The following is an 18,128-nucleotide window of genomic DNA, read 5'->3' on the forward strand; positions in this document are numbered from 1 at the left end:
CCCTCAAAAAAAAAAAAATTTTTTCCTACTAATTTCCAAATATTTCATTACGTAATTGACCGACTAAAATGATTATATATCTTTTTAATTGTTCAAATTTATAAATGTCATTATCATGCACACGAAAAGTTTCGATTAATTGTCTTGGATGATGTTCATAAAATTAGAAAAAATTGTCGGGTTGTTTTTAAATCATTTTTCATCTTTGAGGCATATTTCAAATACCGTATACTTCCGATATTAAGCACCCCACCCGAAAATAAGCACCCTGGCCAGAATTATGAAAATTTTGGCCTACGTTATGCTGTTTCTGGCCAGCATTACGGTCAAAAAAGGGTGCTTAATTTAGGAAGTATACGGTATTTACAAAAAAACAATTCTGTTCGTAAAAATTTGGACAAATATGACAATTTTAATTTAATTAATACACAATATAAGGAACCTGTTATATAGTGATGAACATCATCCGAGACAATTAATCGGAACTTTTCGTGTGCATGATGATAAATAAATTCAGAAATTGAAACCACTTTAAAGAAAAAAAATTTATACTTGTAGCCCAATCTTTAAGCGTAATCATTAAACTTTACTAAACCATATATTCTATATATATTTCGTAACGGTTTGTACTTTGTAATCCTGGTTTTTTTTAAAAAAAAAACGAAAACAAAGAAATAATATCAAGATCATATTTTTGCAACATTTTTTACATTTAGTTACATTTTAGTCAACATTTCAGGATTTTAAAAACGAACCACTTTTAATTTACGTTATAGATATAACTCATCGAAAATAAAAAGGTGGCTTGTTTGGGTGTATCTGGGTCAATTTAGATTGAGTAGGTGGCGCTTTAGCTAGTTTGTAATTTGTATTTTATGTGAGCAATTTTTACATCAATGAAGTTTAGCGTGCCCAAACAAGGGTAATATTCCAAAGAAAAAAATGAAAGGGTGTAGTAATGTGAAAATATTCGGCTGGTAATACCATAATCGACCAAAATTTAAATTCGAGTAAATAAAATAATTATCGATAAATAATGAATATAAATTTAAAAGAGATTTAACGATATATCATTCATGTAATTTAAGATCGGTGACATTTCGGTGTGTAACATAAATTTAAGATGTGTTGAAAAATGAATAGTAAATTTTTCTAGGGTAACATTATTTGGCGCATGGCGACACTATCACGTGACTTAATAAATTTTAATTGGCTGATTTTTCATTTTTGATCGGTTAATTTTTTTTTTATTTCACAAAGAACATTTTATTTACGGTAAAATTTTATTTGTTAATACAATATTAAAACTACAAAATTATACACTTAGTGGGATTTAAAAATTATTTTATGCTTTATAAATTGTTTTATTGATTATGTTTTATTGATTAGAGAAATAAAAATTAATGAATTTATTTGAAAAATCTAACAATAATGGTAAGAAAATAAATAGTGATAAAAAAAAGAAAAATTACAATTATAAAATGAAAAAATGCCAATAAAAAGCAAAAAAAGGAAATAAGAAGTTATAACGTTAATAATGATGAAAGAAAAAAGGAAACAAAAAGAAATGACGTGGGATGAAAATAAAAGGAATGAAAAAAAGTGTAAAAAGGATAATAAGGACAAAGGAAGTGTAAAAAGATGATAAGGATGAAAGAGAAATGAAAAGGAGGTGAAAGGGTGATAGAAGATGAAAAGAAAGTGAGAAAGATAGTGATAAATGAAAAGGAAGTGAGAAGGAAGTAATAAGGAGGATAGGAGACAAAAAGGAAGTGAGAAGGAAGTAAAAAGGATGATAGAAGGCGAAAAAGAAGTAAGAAGATGATGGTGAACGAAAGGGAAGTAAGAAGGAAGTGTAAAAAGTGATAGGAGAAGAAAAAGAAGTAAGAAAGATGATGGTGAACGAAAGGGAAGTAAGAAGGAAGTGTAAAAAGTGATAGGAGAAGAAAAGAAAGCGAAAATAATAATGAAAAATAAAAGTAAATAAAAGGATGATGGAGGATAAAAGGAAGTAAAAAGGAGAAGGAAATAAAAAAATAAAGAGCAAAAAAGAAGTGAAAAGAACGATAGAAAGACGAAAAAAAGCGAAGAAAAAACAATCAAGAACACCAACCATAAAAAAGGAACAAAAGACTGATTAGTATTATTTAAAATAAAGTGAAAAAGTAATAAAAACAAGAAAAACATAAAAAGTAATAAAACAAGAAAGACATGACTCAAATAAAAAGAAGCCATCTCATTATCTAAAAAAAAAATAAAGCTAGCGTTAGTAATAAAGTGAAGAGTCATTAAATACGAAAAAAACAAAAAAATTGCCTCAAAGTCGAAATAGCATAAAAAAAAGGAAAAAAAATTATCGTTGATGGCTGATTTTTTAACTTAGCTAATTTTTGATCGGTTAAACTTAAAATTTTATTGCGAAGATATTTTAAAAAATTTTTTTTTTTTGCAAACATATTTATTCAAAATAATCTTATTTAATGAAATTTTATTTGCAAATATTAAAATTTAAATCACACATTTACGATTTTAAAGAAAAAATCACCGTATTTATTTTTAATGAAGTGATACAAATAAAAAAAAACAATAACAATAAATAAAAAAGATAAGTAAATTACAATGATCAAGGAGAAAGATGCTAATAAAAAAAGAAACAACAATGGAGTAATGGAAAGTAATTATAAAAAGATAAAATTTTCTTTCCCAAGATGGATTTCCCGAATTAGAAAAATAACTCGTCTTCTATGATTCTCATTCCAAAAGTGTAACGAAAGCAATTCTTCGTATTCATGTTGCAAATACTTTTCAATTTCCGAAGAAAATTCTTGGTGATAGTTACGAATTATTCTATTTAAGAAAATAATTTGCTTTCGTCGTGATCTTGAAAAAAACGTTTTCGCAACGTTTTTTATTAAAATATCTCTATTCATACGAGGTGAAACTAGTTCATCATATTCATTTAGAAGTTGAAGATAATCAATAAGCCATCGATTGTCTTAATAAAATTATCATAAATTTTTAATAAGCTGAAAATATGGAATAACCCGATTTAATATAATCATAAACACGAACCACGTGGAACAGGTATCAAAAGATTTTTTTTAAATAAAAACTTATCAAAAGACGTAAATACCTAAAAAAAAAAGAAAAAAAACAATAACTATTAATTAATTTTGTTTCACACCTTAAAATATTCATTTGATTTTCCAAAAAAAAACATAAATATTTCTTACCAACAAAAGAAAAGAAAAACTATAACCAAAAAATAAGCTCCTGCCGCAAAAAGAGACAACATTTCGAAATTCAAAAAATTTTTTATGATTTTGAAGAATTTTTAAAAGAAAATTCTAGTATGAGTAAAGGGAAAGCCTTCCTTTAAATACTTTTTAAAAATATTTTGCATACCTGATACGGAAATAATGAAACCCGTTTTTTCTTTCCATCTTTTTTCTATCTTTATCTGGAAAAAACTTCGATAAATGATCATTTTTCTAGTTTTATTTCAGAGACGGGATCATTTTTCTGAAAAATTTTTTATAGGCTGTAAAGGGCTCATATCTCCGGAATTAATAACCTTATATTACGGAATTTATCAAATTATTTACATTTTCACCTGATCAATACTCGTCCAGTTTTCATCTATTTTTTATTTGTCCCGTTATCGTCCGGTTTTCGGGTTTTCTTTAATATAATTGCATACACCATTTCGAAAATGGTGATAATATATAAAAGTTTGTATAATAAAAAAGTTTACTTCCCTTTTCATTATTATTACAAAACTATTATTTATTCCTTACATTTCTTTAAATTTCTATAAAATTCCTTCACCTTAATTCCCTTATAAGGATCAATTATATTTATAACGTATTCTTTTATGTTAATTCAATAAAAACAAAGCATTTCAGTGATTATATCACAACATAATATATATATCACATGATATGATCAATTATTTCTAATTCGGTTATTAAAGGGGAAATGATTATTTTTCTTTTTAGATCTTAGTTGGCTTTTAAGCCATGGATTTTAATTTAATCCATGATTTAATCCAAATTCATATGCAAATTTACGCCCAAATTAAATATAAGGAGAATAATAATTTTGACGAATAAATTTAAAATATGTCTATGACGTAATAAAGTGATGGACCATATTGTAATTACATATATAAAACAGCTATCTTTACCTTCCTTTGTTATTATTTGCATGCATTAAAAAAAAAAAATTTTTACTCGTATTTATATCCGTTTTTCTCATAACTATTTTGTATTAGTTTGATTTATTAACCCTTATACAGTATAATGTATTTTTTGAATATGATGAAATTTTAATAAATTATAATACTTACAAAATGAAGGGAAATATTACACAACAAATTAAATGATCATAAGCTGAGATTTAGTGCGATTTTGCTATAGATATTGAACAAATATTTTAAATATTTTGTAGAAAATAATTCTTACGCTATTTACGATATTTGAATGTTTACAATATTGTTCCTGCATTCCTTCACTTTTCTTTGTTATTTGAATGCATGAAATGTATAAAGTTTGACGGAAAAAACCCTCGAAAAAATAAATTTTTTTCCTATTTTGTCTGTACAGTACATTATGCAGTACTTATACTCTTCGCTTTGTCGTGAAAAGAATGATAATGCGCTTATTACCTAATTATCACATTATTAATAATAAGAATGTGAGAAAAATCAGCAGAGGCAATCTTAATTCTTGAAAAAGTAAAAAATATAAAATAATTTTATTGGACCAGACACTTGATTTAAAAAAAAAAAATTAATCAAGTTTATATAATAAATAAATAGATATAATTTTTATTTTTGCCAGTTACACCTTAGAAATTGTTTCAAAGGAATGGGGAACCATGATACAATTAATACATATCGGAAAACTGTTACAGTCTGATCTCGATATAAACGAACCTACAATATAACCAACTTACTCGAACTTTTATTTAAAAACCAGTTTCATAATATTTAAAAAAATCTCGATAATGTACCGAATATAGAACTTGATATAACATATACCACTTTTATTGATTTGCCGTTTATAATAATGCATATAAAAAATTCTTGATATTACGAACTGCAATAATTTGATATTCTTAATCACGTGACAGATTATATAAAATACCTATTGTGGACCTGTATCGGTCGGGACACAGGATTGGTGGGATCAACCAAGCTGGTTTGGCGATTAATCATTTGAATAGTGTAATAACTTATCATTGTAATTCTCCTGCTTTACGCAAGATAAATAAATATTATTGATCACGCATCTAAGTTAAACAATTACTGCGAATATTTTGAATAAATAATATGCTTGTCAACTGCATCAATTTTTTTCACGTTTCTAGCGTTGATGATTTTATTTATTTAAGTAATAAAGTAAATAATTGGGGAAAACATATTAAAAAATAAATAAATAAATAAACAAAACCCGCCATGTAAAAACTTGATTTAATTCTGACTTAATTTTTATTTAATTTCATAGGAAAGATTTTAGCTTCATAATAATCAAAAATATACTTATAACTTAATCATAAAATTTCTAACTAAAACTATATATTCAATATATATATATATATCGTAACGATTTGTACTTATGATCCTCTTTTTTTATAAAACGAAGGAAAAAAAAGAATTTTTTTTACATTTTGACCGAAATTAGGACATTCAAATTAAATACCGTAATTAAAAAAAAAAATGAAATTTAGTTTAGAGCAAACATGCGATATCTGATAATACCATAATAAATCAAAAGTCTAAATTCGAGTGTCGCGATATAATATTGTATATAATCGTAATAAAAAATATATTTTAAGATACGTTAAAAAAAGGTATAATAAAAATTTTTTAGATCGAAATTATATTAGAATGGCGACCCGTTAAATAGTTGATTCACGAATGAATTAGTCGAATTTTGTTGGGGAAGGTTTGAAATCCTTCTAAGCATGTTATTATTCGATGCGAATCTTCGATAATGATTTATAATTTTTCTTCTTAACCTTCTTTCCTTGTAGAGTTGGAATTGATATGATCGATTAGAAAAAGACATTTTTTACAAAATACAATACAAATTATTTATTTAACAGAATGGAATAAAGGGAGGAGGAGGGGGGGGGGGTTATATTCTGTAACTTTTTGTGATAAAAAAATAATATGCATGGCGTATTTTTTTGTATGAAAAATTTGTATAAGGAAATAATGCTTGTATTGTCAAAAAAAGAATAATACGGGTAAAACCTCCCTGTTGCATAAAATTAGTTTTTCTTTTTATATCTACTGACTTTTAAACCATGGATTTTCGCAATAATACTCAAAAAGGATCGGCAAAAGTTAAAATATCCATTGACATAAGACTATTTATTGACTGCCGATTTAATGCCCACTCATATGCAAATTACGCCAAAATTAATTATGAGAATATAATTTTTAAAAATATTATTTGCATGCATTAAAAAGCAAACTTTTTTCTCAATTTCATATATATCTAACCTATTTTGTATTAGCTGAATTAGGTAATTAAAAAACCGAAAGTTTTTTTGTTTTATTAACCCTAATATATACAGTTTATAAAATTACCGTATTTACCCAAAAATAAATAAGTACCAAAAATAAGCAAGTTGTAAAATTTCTGAATATTATGAAATTTTACCATAGATTAATAAATGTAATTATAATTAAAATAATACTTACAATGAAGGGAATATTACGCAACAAATTAAATGATCATAAGCTGAGATTTAGTGTGATTTTGCTATAGTTATTGAACAAATATTTTGTAGAAAATAATTCTTACGCTATTTACTGCTATTTGAATATTTACAATCTTGTTCCTGCATTTCCTCACTTTTCTTTGTTATTTACATGCATGAAATGCATAAAGTTTGACGAAAAAAAACCTTCGAAAAAAAAATTTTTTTTTCCCAATTTGTCTGTACAGTATATTATGCAGTACTTATACTCTTCGCTTAACAATTCTAACAATTCAAAGTTCTAACCTATTCCGAATTAGTTAGATATTTAAATAAGGTAATAAAGGATTTAATATGAAACAATTTCGTAGCCCAAAGTGCCCAACAAGCGTTTTTTTCAGTTAGTAGGATAATCGGTACGGTACGAAATTGCAAACCTGTACGGTACGGTTGATCACCCATACAAAATTACAAAATTTGATCAACATGACCGTACCGTACTGACACTATAATAAAGAGAAAATCAGTATGATACATTTAGCATATAATTAATTGGACACCAGTGTCCATTTTAATAATTTGGACACCAATGTCCAAAATGTCCATTTTGATAATTTGGACATTGTAATTTGGACACCAATGTCCAAAATGTTCATTTTTGTAATTTGGACACCAATGTCCAAAATGTTCATTTTTGTAATTTGGACACCAATGTCCAAAATTTTCATCTTAATAATTTGGACACTAATGTCCAAAATGTCCATTTAAAACAATAACCATACCGTACTGTACTGGTTCTATATATAGAGAGATTATTATAGAGCCAGTACGGTACGGTACAGTTGGTTAAATTTTATCGGTAAGACGAATACCAGTGGTGTAGGGTCGACCACCTGTGTGGTGTATGGTGATATTTAGCAGTGTGTAACAGGGGTGTGACGGAAACATGTACTGTATGGATTCCTATGTATGTATGTATGGTGGTCAATGTATGGTATACGGTGTACTTTTCATACATACATACTTTTTTATTAAATTATATAATTAGAGAAAACGTATGTATGTATGAAAATAAAATTTCACGTGACTATACATTGAATTCGGAAATTTTTATAAAAAAAAATCCCTACTGACTACTTCACGTTTTTGATTTTTTTTTTAAAAAAAATTTTTTTTCATGTATTAGAACTGTAAACGCAATTTATATTTTCTTTATTATGATTTATAAACGTATTATTATAAATTTAACAAAAAAATCTAAATATATTTTTTTTAACGTTTTTGTTGATTTTCTATTTCTAATGCTTCGGCTTTAGCTTCCATCATTCGTGCTTCAGCCTCAGCTACTCGTGCTTTAATTTCACGCTCCCTTAATATAATTTCCTTCTCTTTAAGTTCTAACTCGAGATTTTTTTTATGAATCTCTTTAGAAAATGTTTCTTCTTCATTGTCTGATAAAATATTTTCAGCTCTTTCATGATTTTCCTTTGATCTAATAGGTGTTCTACTATTAGAAGGTGATAATTTTCTTTTTTTTGATGACTTGGGTAATTTATCATTAAGAGATACTTTATTCTTTTGAATACGAGATGCTATATATTATAAAAAAATTTTAAAAATTTTTATAAATAAATAAATTAATTGATAAATAATGTTTTTACTTACTTTTGCGTACAATTGAATTTTGTAATCTCTTAACATCACTTTTGTCTCTATGAGTGTAAGGTACTCCATTTTTGTCATGAACTTCAATCGTTGTATAACACCTTGCATCGTACCTTTTTCCTCTTTAAATTATTTATAATTAATACATAATATTCATAATATTAAATGTAATTTGGTAATTAAAAAAACTTAAACTAACTTTAAAATGGCTGATAATAACTTCAATTGCTTTCCTTCTCTGTTAGCCATGGAATGGGCCGCTTCAGCATTATTAGTATCTGATCCACTTTTATTCCAAATCTCATGATCAACATTTGAAACGTATTTATTTAAGGAAGATAAAACATATGATTGTCGATAATAATTCAACCATTCTATAAGAAAAAACATTTTTAAAAATTTATATTAATTCTTTTAAACTTCTAAAATAAATAAATAATATACCTTTTATTCCTTCATCATTTGTATCTTCTATTTGTTGCAGAAGATCATGAACTTGTTCTTTACTAGTTGCATTAGGAATTTGTCGTATTAAATTTTTCGTGCTTATAGTAAATGTTTTATGAAATAAATTTCTAAAAAAAAATAAATTAATTAAATTAAAAGTAAAAGAGATAACTATTCAATAAATTTATAAATACCTTTCAAAGTGTACAAGGCATGTTTTCAAAATAAATGTCAAGTGTGTTTCCCAACTTTTTTCGTGATCCAAATCATGTAATGCTAATCCTAACCCCTTAGCCTGTGCAGCGTCCAGATCAGCCAGAATACATCCAATACCACTTCCATGAATATGTCGAAATTGAATAGATTGACCACTTACTTCACGAATTATTTGGAATAAAGATGAGAATAACCTATGATACCCTTCAGCAGTAAAAACATTAGTAAATATACGACAAAATGACAATACTTAAAAAAAAAACTATGGTTAGTAACATCATTAATGTATATCATTTATAATACATGATGGGATTAATTTAAATAAAAATTTCACTTACTCAGGTGATGTTTGGAATCATACGTGTTAATTTCAAATTCATTTATCTCTCCTTTTACTCGTTTAAAGCTGACATCAATTTGAAAATAATCAAGTGTAATTAATTTTTTAGCTTGATTATCAAGCATACAAGTAATAATTACTTGGCCATTATTTGAATAAAGATCTAAAAATAATAGTTATTATTAATGAGTAATTTAAATAAAATGCATAATAAAATTTTAAAAAATTTACCAATTTTGCGAACATAATTTATTAAATCTGATTTGGGATTTAATATATCATGATAAATTCCTATAACTCCTTGTCCAAAAGGATGCAAGGTCTTGTATGCTTTTCCTACTAAGTATCGTAATTTGTCTATATTATTGAGAGAGACATGAACTTCTGCCAATGTTTCTTTATTAAAATAAGCACTGAGTAGATTTCCTATTAGTTTAATATATTAAAACTAAATTAATTATTAATTGATAATGATAAATAATAATCTTATTAATATTTTATACCTGACAATATTGATCTTGAAGTAACATTATCATCTTGTTGAATAGCTTGGGTAATTAAAGATTCTAAGTTATTCTTAATTCCAGAAGGAATCCTCTCAGGTGCTGGGGGTGGATGATTATGTGTTCCTACACATACAAGTGCTACAAAAGGACATTTGACAATATCATAAGGAATAAATTTGATAAAGCGCACTTGACAAGGTTTGTCAATTATTTCTCCACGGACAATAGTTCCATTATGTGTATGTGGCATATCTTAAAATAAAAGAGATTTAGTTATGATTTAAAATAAATTTAATAGTATAATTAAATTTAAATAATTACCACATTTTTTACGTTTACAACTTTTAGAAAGTATCATACTACACTTTACTGTATCTTGTACCTAAATAATTGAATAATTTTTAAATTTTAAAAATAGAAAGATATAAAATAAATGGCTATCTGCAATTGCTTATAATTTCCAATTTGACAAAAAAAATAATAATGAGAAATAAATAATACTTACAGATGCAGAACCTGTGAATAGACTTTGAAGTAATGAAATATCAACTTCATCTTGTTTTATTTTGATATATCGATGCCACTTATCACCTTGTTTGTATTTGTTGCAACCGATAAAATATGATACAATATTTGTTTGATAATTAGTTATTCTTCCAATATGAGGTCCTCCATTGCATGGGATATTGTCTTTTTTGAAATTACAAGGAGTATCTTTTGCTGCCAAAAATAAACTAGTAAAAATTTGGATTAGTAATTAAAATAAGTTTTATACATTTGAAATTAACAATAATTAGTAAACTTACGTATATGTCTTAGCTTCTTTAGTATTATTATTATTTTGTTGTGTATAATGTTGAAAAATTTCAGAATCAAAATCAACACTACAGTGTTCTTGATTAACAAGTTCAGGATCAGTGAACTGACAAAACTTTATTCCTTGGCATTTTCTTTGATTTTTTTTAACGGGTATTCCTCCAAAAAAAGGGCATTCTTGAATATTTGTGGTACCGCCTGAACCATTTGTTGAATATTGAATCTACATTGTAATAAAAAGTATTTATAGTTAAAGATCTATAGCTTGTTGTTAAATTAAAGGTAAATAATATATACTTACATCTGAAAACGCGTCTGTATGATTTTTCCATCCAGTTACATTGTAAACGGTTGCAACTCCTTCTGAAGATGTATCTGGATATTCTATAGGAACAGTTGTATATATAACTTTGGGAACTCGCAGTTGAGAAGTAAAGAAAGCTAATGTTTCTTCGCTTTCTAATTCGTTTTCGCTATCACTATTATTCTCTCTCTATTTTTGTTTATTAGCTTTTAATAATTTTCTCTTTAATAAAATAATATAATTTGAATAACATTTACTTACCATTTTAATTAAGTCTTTCTCATTATAATCATCTATATCCGAAAGTTCAATAATCGAAGACATTATGAAGCTTGCGATTAATCGAAGATTGATTATGTTTTAAAAAGTGTATTCTGAAAAAAACGCGTTACAAAATTTTTTAAAAAAATGAATGTTACGTGTTGTATGTACTAGTTCTATGAATTTAACTTAAAAAGCTAAATCATGGTTTAAAAAGATAAAAAAGGAATAAAAATTAGTTTTATTAATCGTTTTAACGTGAAAAAAACCCAATTATAGTTAAATAAAAAAATTCTCAATTAAAAAAATATACCATCAAAGTGCCTAATTACTATTTGAGATTCTGAAGATTCAATTAACTCCCATCCCTAACAGATTGGACCACCCATTTGCAGGAAATTTTCATTTAAATTGTTAACTTGCGGGAAATTTTTCAATTATCTACATAAATTACTATTTGATTAGATAGTTAATAAATCAGCAAACAAATACTTTCACACCCCCAAAAATATTTTTTCCTGAAACAGACATTTTCCGTAAGTAAATTATTTACTAACCTTTTTCCCAGATCAAATTAAGTGCGAAAAATGTCAAAAATATTGGAAATTCATTTATTTATATTAGATCGATACAATAAAATCTGATCTCGTAACACATCAATGACGTCTTATCAATTAATGTAACTAAATTTAATATATTACTATATATATACAAGAATATATCGAAAAAAAAATTTTATTTAATACGCCAACAATCTAATACAATAAAGGTAAATGAAATATTAATAATATTAATGACATCACTAAAAGAAATGATAACTTCTACATGTGCCTTGAAATCTCTTATAAAAAGAATCTTTTCTCTTCAATTACCATTAAAGAGGAATACATGCAATTCCTTAAAAATCCATAATGTTGCTGGAAGAAAAAACAACTTCTTACACTAAAAGTTACCCGAAAATTCTTTAAAACATTTGTTTCAAATTCCCAACAAATGACTTAAAATCGGAAAAACAGGAAAAAAGGCATTAATGTTTTTTCATAATGCCGTTAACCACTTTATACCAACCCAAAGATGCTTACCTTAATAGTTCCGTTCCAAAGGAAACTCTGAACCCTAAAAAAATAAGGTGCTAGTCTTTTCAAAATGTCATTAACATCGCGTCATTACAACTACACATTTATTAAGAAGAAATAAAAAAAACGGGTTAATATCGTTTTTAAAAGTAAATTTAAATAAAACTCTTACCACTTACCAGAAATCTGTTAAAAAAATAAAAAAATAAACATAGTTTCGTTTCAAAAAATTTGAGAAAAAAAAGAGCCAAGTCACAATCATGTGAAAAAAATGTTGTTTATACAATCATACGGTCATACTTTATTTTCTGGTTCGAGATAAATATACATGTACGAAATCATTACCATACATAGCATACATGTAACAGTTTGTAACACCATACATACATACATCGGTTTCCATACAATACTTGTTTTTTATATAATCGTGTAACAGTGTGTAAAATAAGGGGTGTGAACCATACACAGGTGATGATTAGCATTTCGGCCCACTCCAAATCACGTGTTTGGCCCGTCGCGTTATTTATCACCTGTGTAAACTGTCACATAGGAGACCATACACTACACATCTCCTTGACCCTACACCACTCATCTCCGTAGCACTCAAATTTTATGGTTGATCATTTCGTACCGTACCGTACTGGTTTGCAAATTCGTACCGTACTGGTTAAATATATATTCGTTTTTTTCCAGCCCATACGGGTAATGCGGTCAATCACGTGTGATTTAGTCGCAAACATTCTTGATAACGTTGATTATTTTATTTATTTATGTAAAAAGATAAATAATAGGAGAAATATATTAAAGAAAAAAATAAATAAAATACAAATAAATAAAGGTAATGCAATATTTTTAAGTAAAAACTTGATTTAATTCTTAATTTTTATTTAATTTTATATAAAAAAAATTTTAGGCTCATCATAATCAAAAATATATTTATGGCTTACATTGTTACAAATGAATGTTTTTACATCAGTTTCGTTACATTTTAATCAAAATTATAAAAATAGCTATATTAAATCAAAAATGAAAATAGTCTAAATTCGAGTGTCGTAATATGTTAGAATTTGTAAACGTAATATCGATAAATAATAAATAATAAATATAAACGTAAAGGAGAATAGGAATATCTTTTCGATGTAATTAAGATGTGTTGAAAAAAGGTACAGTATCTAGAATGTCGACCCGTTAAATAATTGATTTACGAATGAATTAGTCGAATTTTGTTGAGGAAGGTTTGAAATTCTTCTAAGCGTGTCATCATTATTCGATGTGAATCTTCGAGAATGATTTATAATTGTTCTTCTTAACCTTCGACTTTTCTGATACCTTTGATGTGATCGAATAGATAAAGGCATTTTTGACAAAATGTAAATTTTCTTTCAGTAATGATCAACGAATAATAAATTCTTTATTAAAGAAAAAATTTATAAAATAATACAGATAAAGATCAGCTTTTAGTATGATAAGATTATTTGTCTCTTTATATCCTTTCTGAAAATAATGTGGAATTTGCAATTGACATTCAAAAAAATTGATTGACATAAACCTGATTTAACCAAAATAATCAGATTCTTAGATATTGATCTAATCCAAATTTATATGCATTTTTGATCATAAGTATTTTAGCGCCAAGGTGGAAATGGAAATAATTTTAACGAGTCAAATATTTCATTACGTATGGACTGACTAAAATGATTATATATCTTTGATTGTTCAAATTTATAAATGTCATTATCATGCACACGTAAAGTTCCGATTAATTGTCTCGGGTGATGTTCATAAAATGTCCGGATTGTTTCACACTATATAACAGGTTCTGTATTAATTAAAATTATCCAAATTTTTACGAACAGAATTGTTTTTGTAAATATTGTACAGTACATATGCCTCAAAGATGAGAAATGTCTATGTGACAACACGACTGTTTTTTTTAATGATATATAAATTCAGAAATTGAAACCGCTTTTAAAAAAAAATTATATCTTGTAGCTCAATCTTTAAGCTCAATCATTAGACCATATACTGATATACAGTATTCCATATATCATATATATTAATATTATCGTAGCGGTTTGTAATAATTTTTTTTAATAAACGATAATAAACGATAATAAACGAAAAAAAAGCGACCCGATACAATAAATAACCAAATTTTGTTGAAATCCTTCTAAATATGTCATTCTTAGCGAATCTTCAATAATGATTTATATTTTTTTCCACTTATCCTTCATTTTTTTTAGGCTTCATTTTTTTAGGTAGATTTGGTAATTTATGGGATCGATTTGGAAAAGGTATTTTTAGAAAATATAATTTAAAAAAAAAATCGGCAAAGTTAAAATATAATTATTTATGACTGATGAATAAACAGTCGGTTCGCCTTATAACGAAGTTGGTTTCCGGAACAGGGATGGCAAATGACATTGTTATTTGATCAATTCCAAATGATATCAATTCATTTCCAAGCGATATCAATTCATTTCAAAATGACATCATTTTGTCATACTGAATCTGCCAAGGTTAAAGTAAAATTTAAAATTAAATCAGGCCAAAATTTAGCAAGTAGCTGGTGTAAACCAAAATCTCAGCCAGCATTAGGATCACATAACTCAAAAGACATAAATGATGTGGCCTTCATTATCTACTATATTCAGTATATTGGTATGTATATGATATAAATTCATATAATTCTCGTATTTTGTATAACGTATGTCACACAAGATATCTTTGTTAAATTAATTTTCGTTATAAGGAAAAATCTGTTGCAATAAGGTCATTTCCATTCGTTATACAAAGTATTAAAAAATTCGTTAAAATCAAAATTGGGGAAATTAACATCCGAGTCACGCTTTCATAAGTTTACAACGTACATTATGTACTAACTAAAGTAATAAAAAAATACAAGAAACCATTATAAACTTAGTTGCATGTAATTGTTCTAAATGTAACAGGAAAATTGGTTAATTCTCGTACGAAAAAAACCATGAAATAATAAGTGATTTAGATGATTCAAAAGATATTACTTTTACCAACAATAAATCTGCCTAATGAACCATCTCAAAATAATGGAAAGTACTTATGTTATCCGAATTAATTTTAAAATTGTCAAAGTTTGGAAACCAATATTATTTGGTCACACGCGTCAACATAAATAATTACTACGAAAAAATCCGGCTTTCAAAACCTTAACAACATATTAGAAATTTCGACCTATTTTAAAATCACAACTACTTATTTTTGATAATTAATAATTTTTTCACATTAAATACTTTTTAATAATTATTATTTTTAAAAGATGATTATTTTATTTATCTGGGAAAGAAGATAAAGTATAGATTAAAAAAAATATATTGAAATAAAATAAAAAAAAAATTTAATATATAATTAAACCCGCTAATGTATGTCTCAAATTTTTTACACTAAATCAAACATTAATTAAGTAAAGGCAAAGAATTTTATGATAATTTAGGCTCCTCATAATCGAACTTCTTCCATAAGTCACCTCCACGATTTTGCAAATTCTTTTTGGTCTGCGAGGGTGTAGTAAACGGAAATAAAGCCCAAGCAGAATTTTCTTTGTAAACGTTAGGTACATGTCTCAAGATGAGTTTATGTAAAATTCCTCCAGAAGACATATCATTTGGATCGCTTTGAATTTCATTCCAGCCCCAGGTTGTTAAGTTTCGTGGAGTGAGATCATTCGTATAGAAGCGATCGTTTCGTACAAGATTAACCGCATCTGATAGAATAGCGCGACTGATGGTAAATGGAAGCGCGATTGCTGAACCGAGAACAGCAGGCTTCGTTTTTTCTGTCATGAGACCAGGATACAATTCGACATTTTCTACATGTCCATAAAGTTCTTCGAGTTTTTCCGCTACCTTTGGATCAGGATTCATTTCCTTAAATGTATCATAAGGCTTCAAGTTTAAGGACCGACGAAAATCGTTGAGACTACTTAATCCCAAAGATCTAGCTGATTCAATGCCGAGAAGCTCAATAGGACGGAAAACTTTATTAACGCGATTTGCTCCAAAAGCACCTGTCCAACATGATGCAACCAATTATTAGTTTTCATAAATAAAGATGATAAATATTATGAATAATAAATTATACTAGTTCCTTACCTGAAACTTTCCTTGTTCCACCAATGATCTCTTTTGCAATATCAGTATCTTTGAAACGGGTATCACTTCCTCTTTCTATATCATTAAACTTCCATTTGGATGGCTCTTTGGGTATTGATCTCTTCCAAGTAGACATCTTTTCCCTGAATTTATCAATAGCTATCTATTATATAGAATAATAATGTTAATACGTGCTGGTCCTTTTTAAATTGGAAGGAATAATTAATCATAAAAGTTAAAAATGCTTACATTTTCCCAATCATCTCCAAAAATCGTTTTGAACTCATCTACAACATATTTTGTATCATCTTCTGAGACAGCTGGATGCCATCGATAGATGTAGTTGAACTCTAAAGAGACTATATTTCCGGATCCAGAAGGTAAGGCATCAAGTTGCCCTGTTTTATTATATGGCACTGTAGGATCAACGAACCAAGTTGAAGCAGTTTGATCGAGACCAAGGATAGTACGAAGGTAATTATGAAGGATTATATTAATATAAAATCCACAATTAATCAATCGTGCGGTTTGAAAGAGGTCTTCATCTTGCTTTTTGAGTTGTTCAGGATCATTTTGATTCTTAACGCTGAATCGTCCTAGCTCATTTTTTTCAAGAAGAGTTTGTGCAATATAATTATGATTTCGCGAAAAAAGTATTAACAAAGCAGATACGCCGGGTGGTTGTAACAGGATTCGTGAATCAGCAAATGTATCAGGTTTTAAGAGTCCAGATTTAAAGGCGCGAATAGACTTTAATTGTTCATCATTATTTCCATACAATGGAGTGAGGTCAAGGTATGAAGAAGTAAGGTTGATGGTAGGATCAGCGAAGCTGGTATGGAATAAATCGTGAGTGATGATTATGGCCAAATAGAATAACATTGAACTGATTCCAGATGGATGTTCCACGAATTCTCCCTCTTGAACCATTAGTTTATCAAAGATATCTTCTGCTTTGGGAAGGACTGTGAGTTTAATAGGGTACTGAATACGGGATGTAAGCGAATATTTGCTATTAGCTTTTCCAAGTGATTGGATGATCCTGTTGTAACCGGAACCATCAGAACTGCGATACATGTCACCAGCGATCATAATAGGTGGTTTAGCGATGTCATGCCATAGTTGTGTAACCAATAGCCTACTCAAGAGTGACAAAATTTTTTCGCCTTCAGGAGTATTAGGAATATGGGTCAAAGCTGTAATGTATATTTCCAACTAATAATAACAATAATATTATTAGAATTATTAATATATATATATATAAATATATATATATAGAAACTAAGTCAAAAAAAAAAATCTATTTTGTCCTTTACCTCCAAGTGAGAATCGTCTACAGGTAATTTTGGTATAAGAAATATCTTGAATAAATCAATCAATTTATACTTGAGGGTAATATGTTTATCTGGAATTGGTTCATTAAGACCTAAAAGATATTGTACAACTTTAGATTCTATTTCATCATCAGTTGATTTTTGAAATAATCCTGATAATCCTCTTAAAGACATTGTGTAAGATAAAATTGTGTAAGGTAAAATGAAATTAAAGAATTTTTTTTTTTGAAGGACGATGAAGAAAACATCAAGCGGTTTTTATAGATTGTTCGAGTATTCTATCTTAACCGGATATAGAATAGATTATCATAATAAATGGCCATTA

The 18,128-nt window shown here is 27.3% G+C and overlaps 3 protein-coding genes across 3 annotated transcripts; all 3 read right to left on the reverse strand.

Annotated features, from left to right (window-relative positions):
* Nucleotides 1–2,678: 2,678 nt before the first annotated feature.
* On the reverse strand, nt 2,679–3,295 carry OCT59_013575 (uncharacterized protein; the record flags this gene model as incomplete). Its single annotated transcript, XM_066141613.1, has 3 exons — nt 2,679–2,995; nt 3,073–3,133; nt 3,260–3,295. 3 exons carry the CDS (start codon nt 3,293–3,295, stop codon nt 2,679–2,681), a joined length of 414 nt encoding a protein of 137 aa, XP_066001738.1.
* Nucleotides 3,296–7,983: 4,688 nt separating this feature from the next.
* Nucleotides 7,984–11,329, reverse strand: OCT59_013576 (uncharacterized protein; the record flags this gene model as incomplete). Its single annotated transcript, XM_066141614.1, has 13 exons — nt 7,984–8,303; nt 8,377–8,498; nt 8,576–8,750; nt 8,821–8,951; nt 9,018–9,288; nt 9,378–9,542; nt 9,611–9,805; nt 9,883–10,137; nt 10,207–10,267; nt 10,391–10,619; nt 10,692–10,924; nt 11,003–11,194; nt 11,267–11,329. 13 exons carry the CDS (start codon nt 11,327–11,329, stop codon nt 7,984–7,986), a joined length of 2,412 nt encoding a protein of 803 aa, XP_066001739.1.
* Nucleotides 11,330–15,042: 3,713 nt separating this feature from the next.
* Nucleotides 15,043–18,029, reverse strand: OCT59_013577 (uncharacterized protein). Its single transcript, XM_025314699.2, has 4 exons — nt 17,786–18,029; nt 16,719–17,684; nt 16,470–16,632; nt 15,043–16,384 (listed from the first exon to the last, which is right to left on the reverse strand). Exons 1-4 carry the CDS (start codon nt 17,975–17,977, stop codon nt 15,798–15,800), a joined length of 1,908 nt encoding a protein of 635 aa, XP_025184751.1. The 5' UTR covers nt 17,978–18,029; the 3' UTR covers nt 15,043–15,797.
* Nucleotides 18,030–18,128: the final 99 nt, after the last annotated feature.

Source organism: Rhizophagus irregularis, chromosome 21 (assembly GCF_026210795.1).
Source record: "Rhizophagus irregularis chromosome 21, complete sequence".
Lineage (NCBI taxonomy): Eukaryota > Fungi > Glomeromycota > Glomeromycetes > Glomerales > Glomeraceae > Rhizophagus > Rhizophagus irregularis.

Coding starts and splice junctions, on each gene's coding strand:
- OCT59_013577 (XM_025314699.2), bottom strand. CDS start 17,977: ATGTCTTTAAGAGGATTATCAGGATTATTTCAAAAATCAACTGATGAT. Junction 17,685..17,785: donor TAGACGATTCTCACTTGGAG/GTAAAGGACAAA, acceptor TGTTATTATTAG/TTGGAAATATACATTACAGC. Junction 16,385..16,469: donor TGGAACAAGGAAAGTTTCAG/GTAAGGAACTAG, acceptor CATGTTGGACAG/GTGCTTTTGGAGCAAATCGC.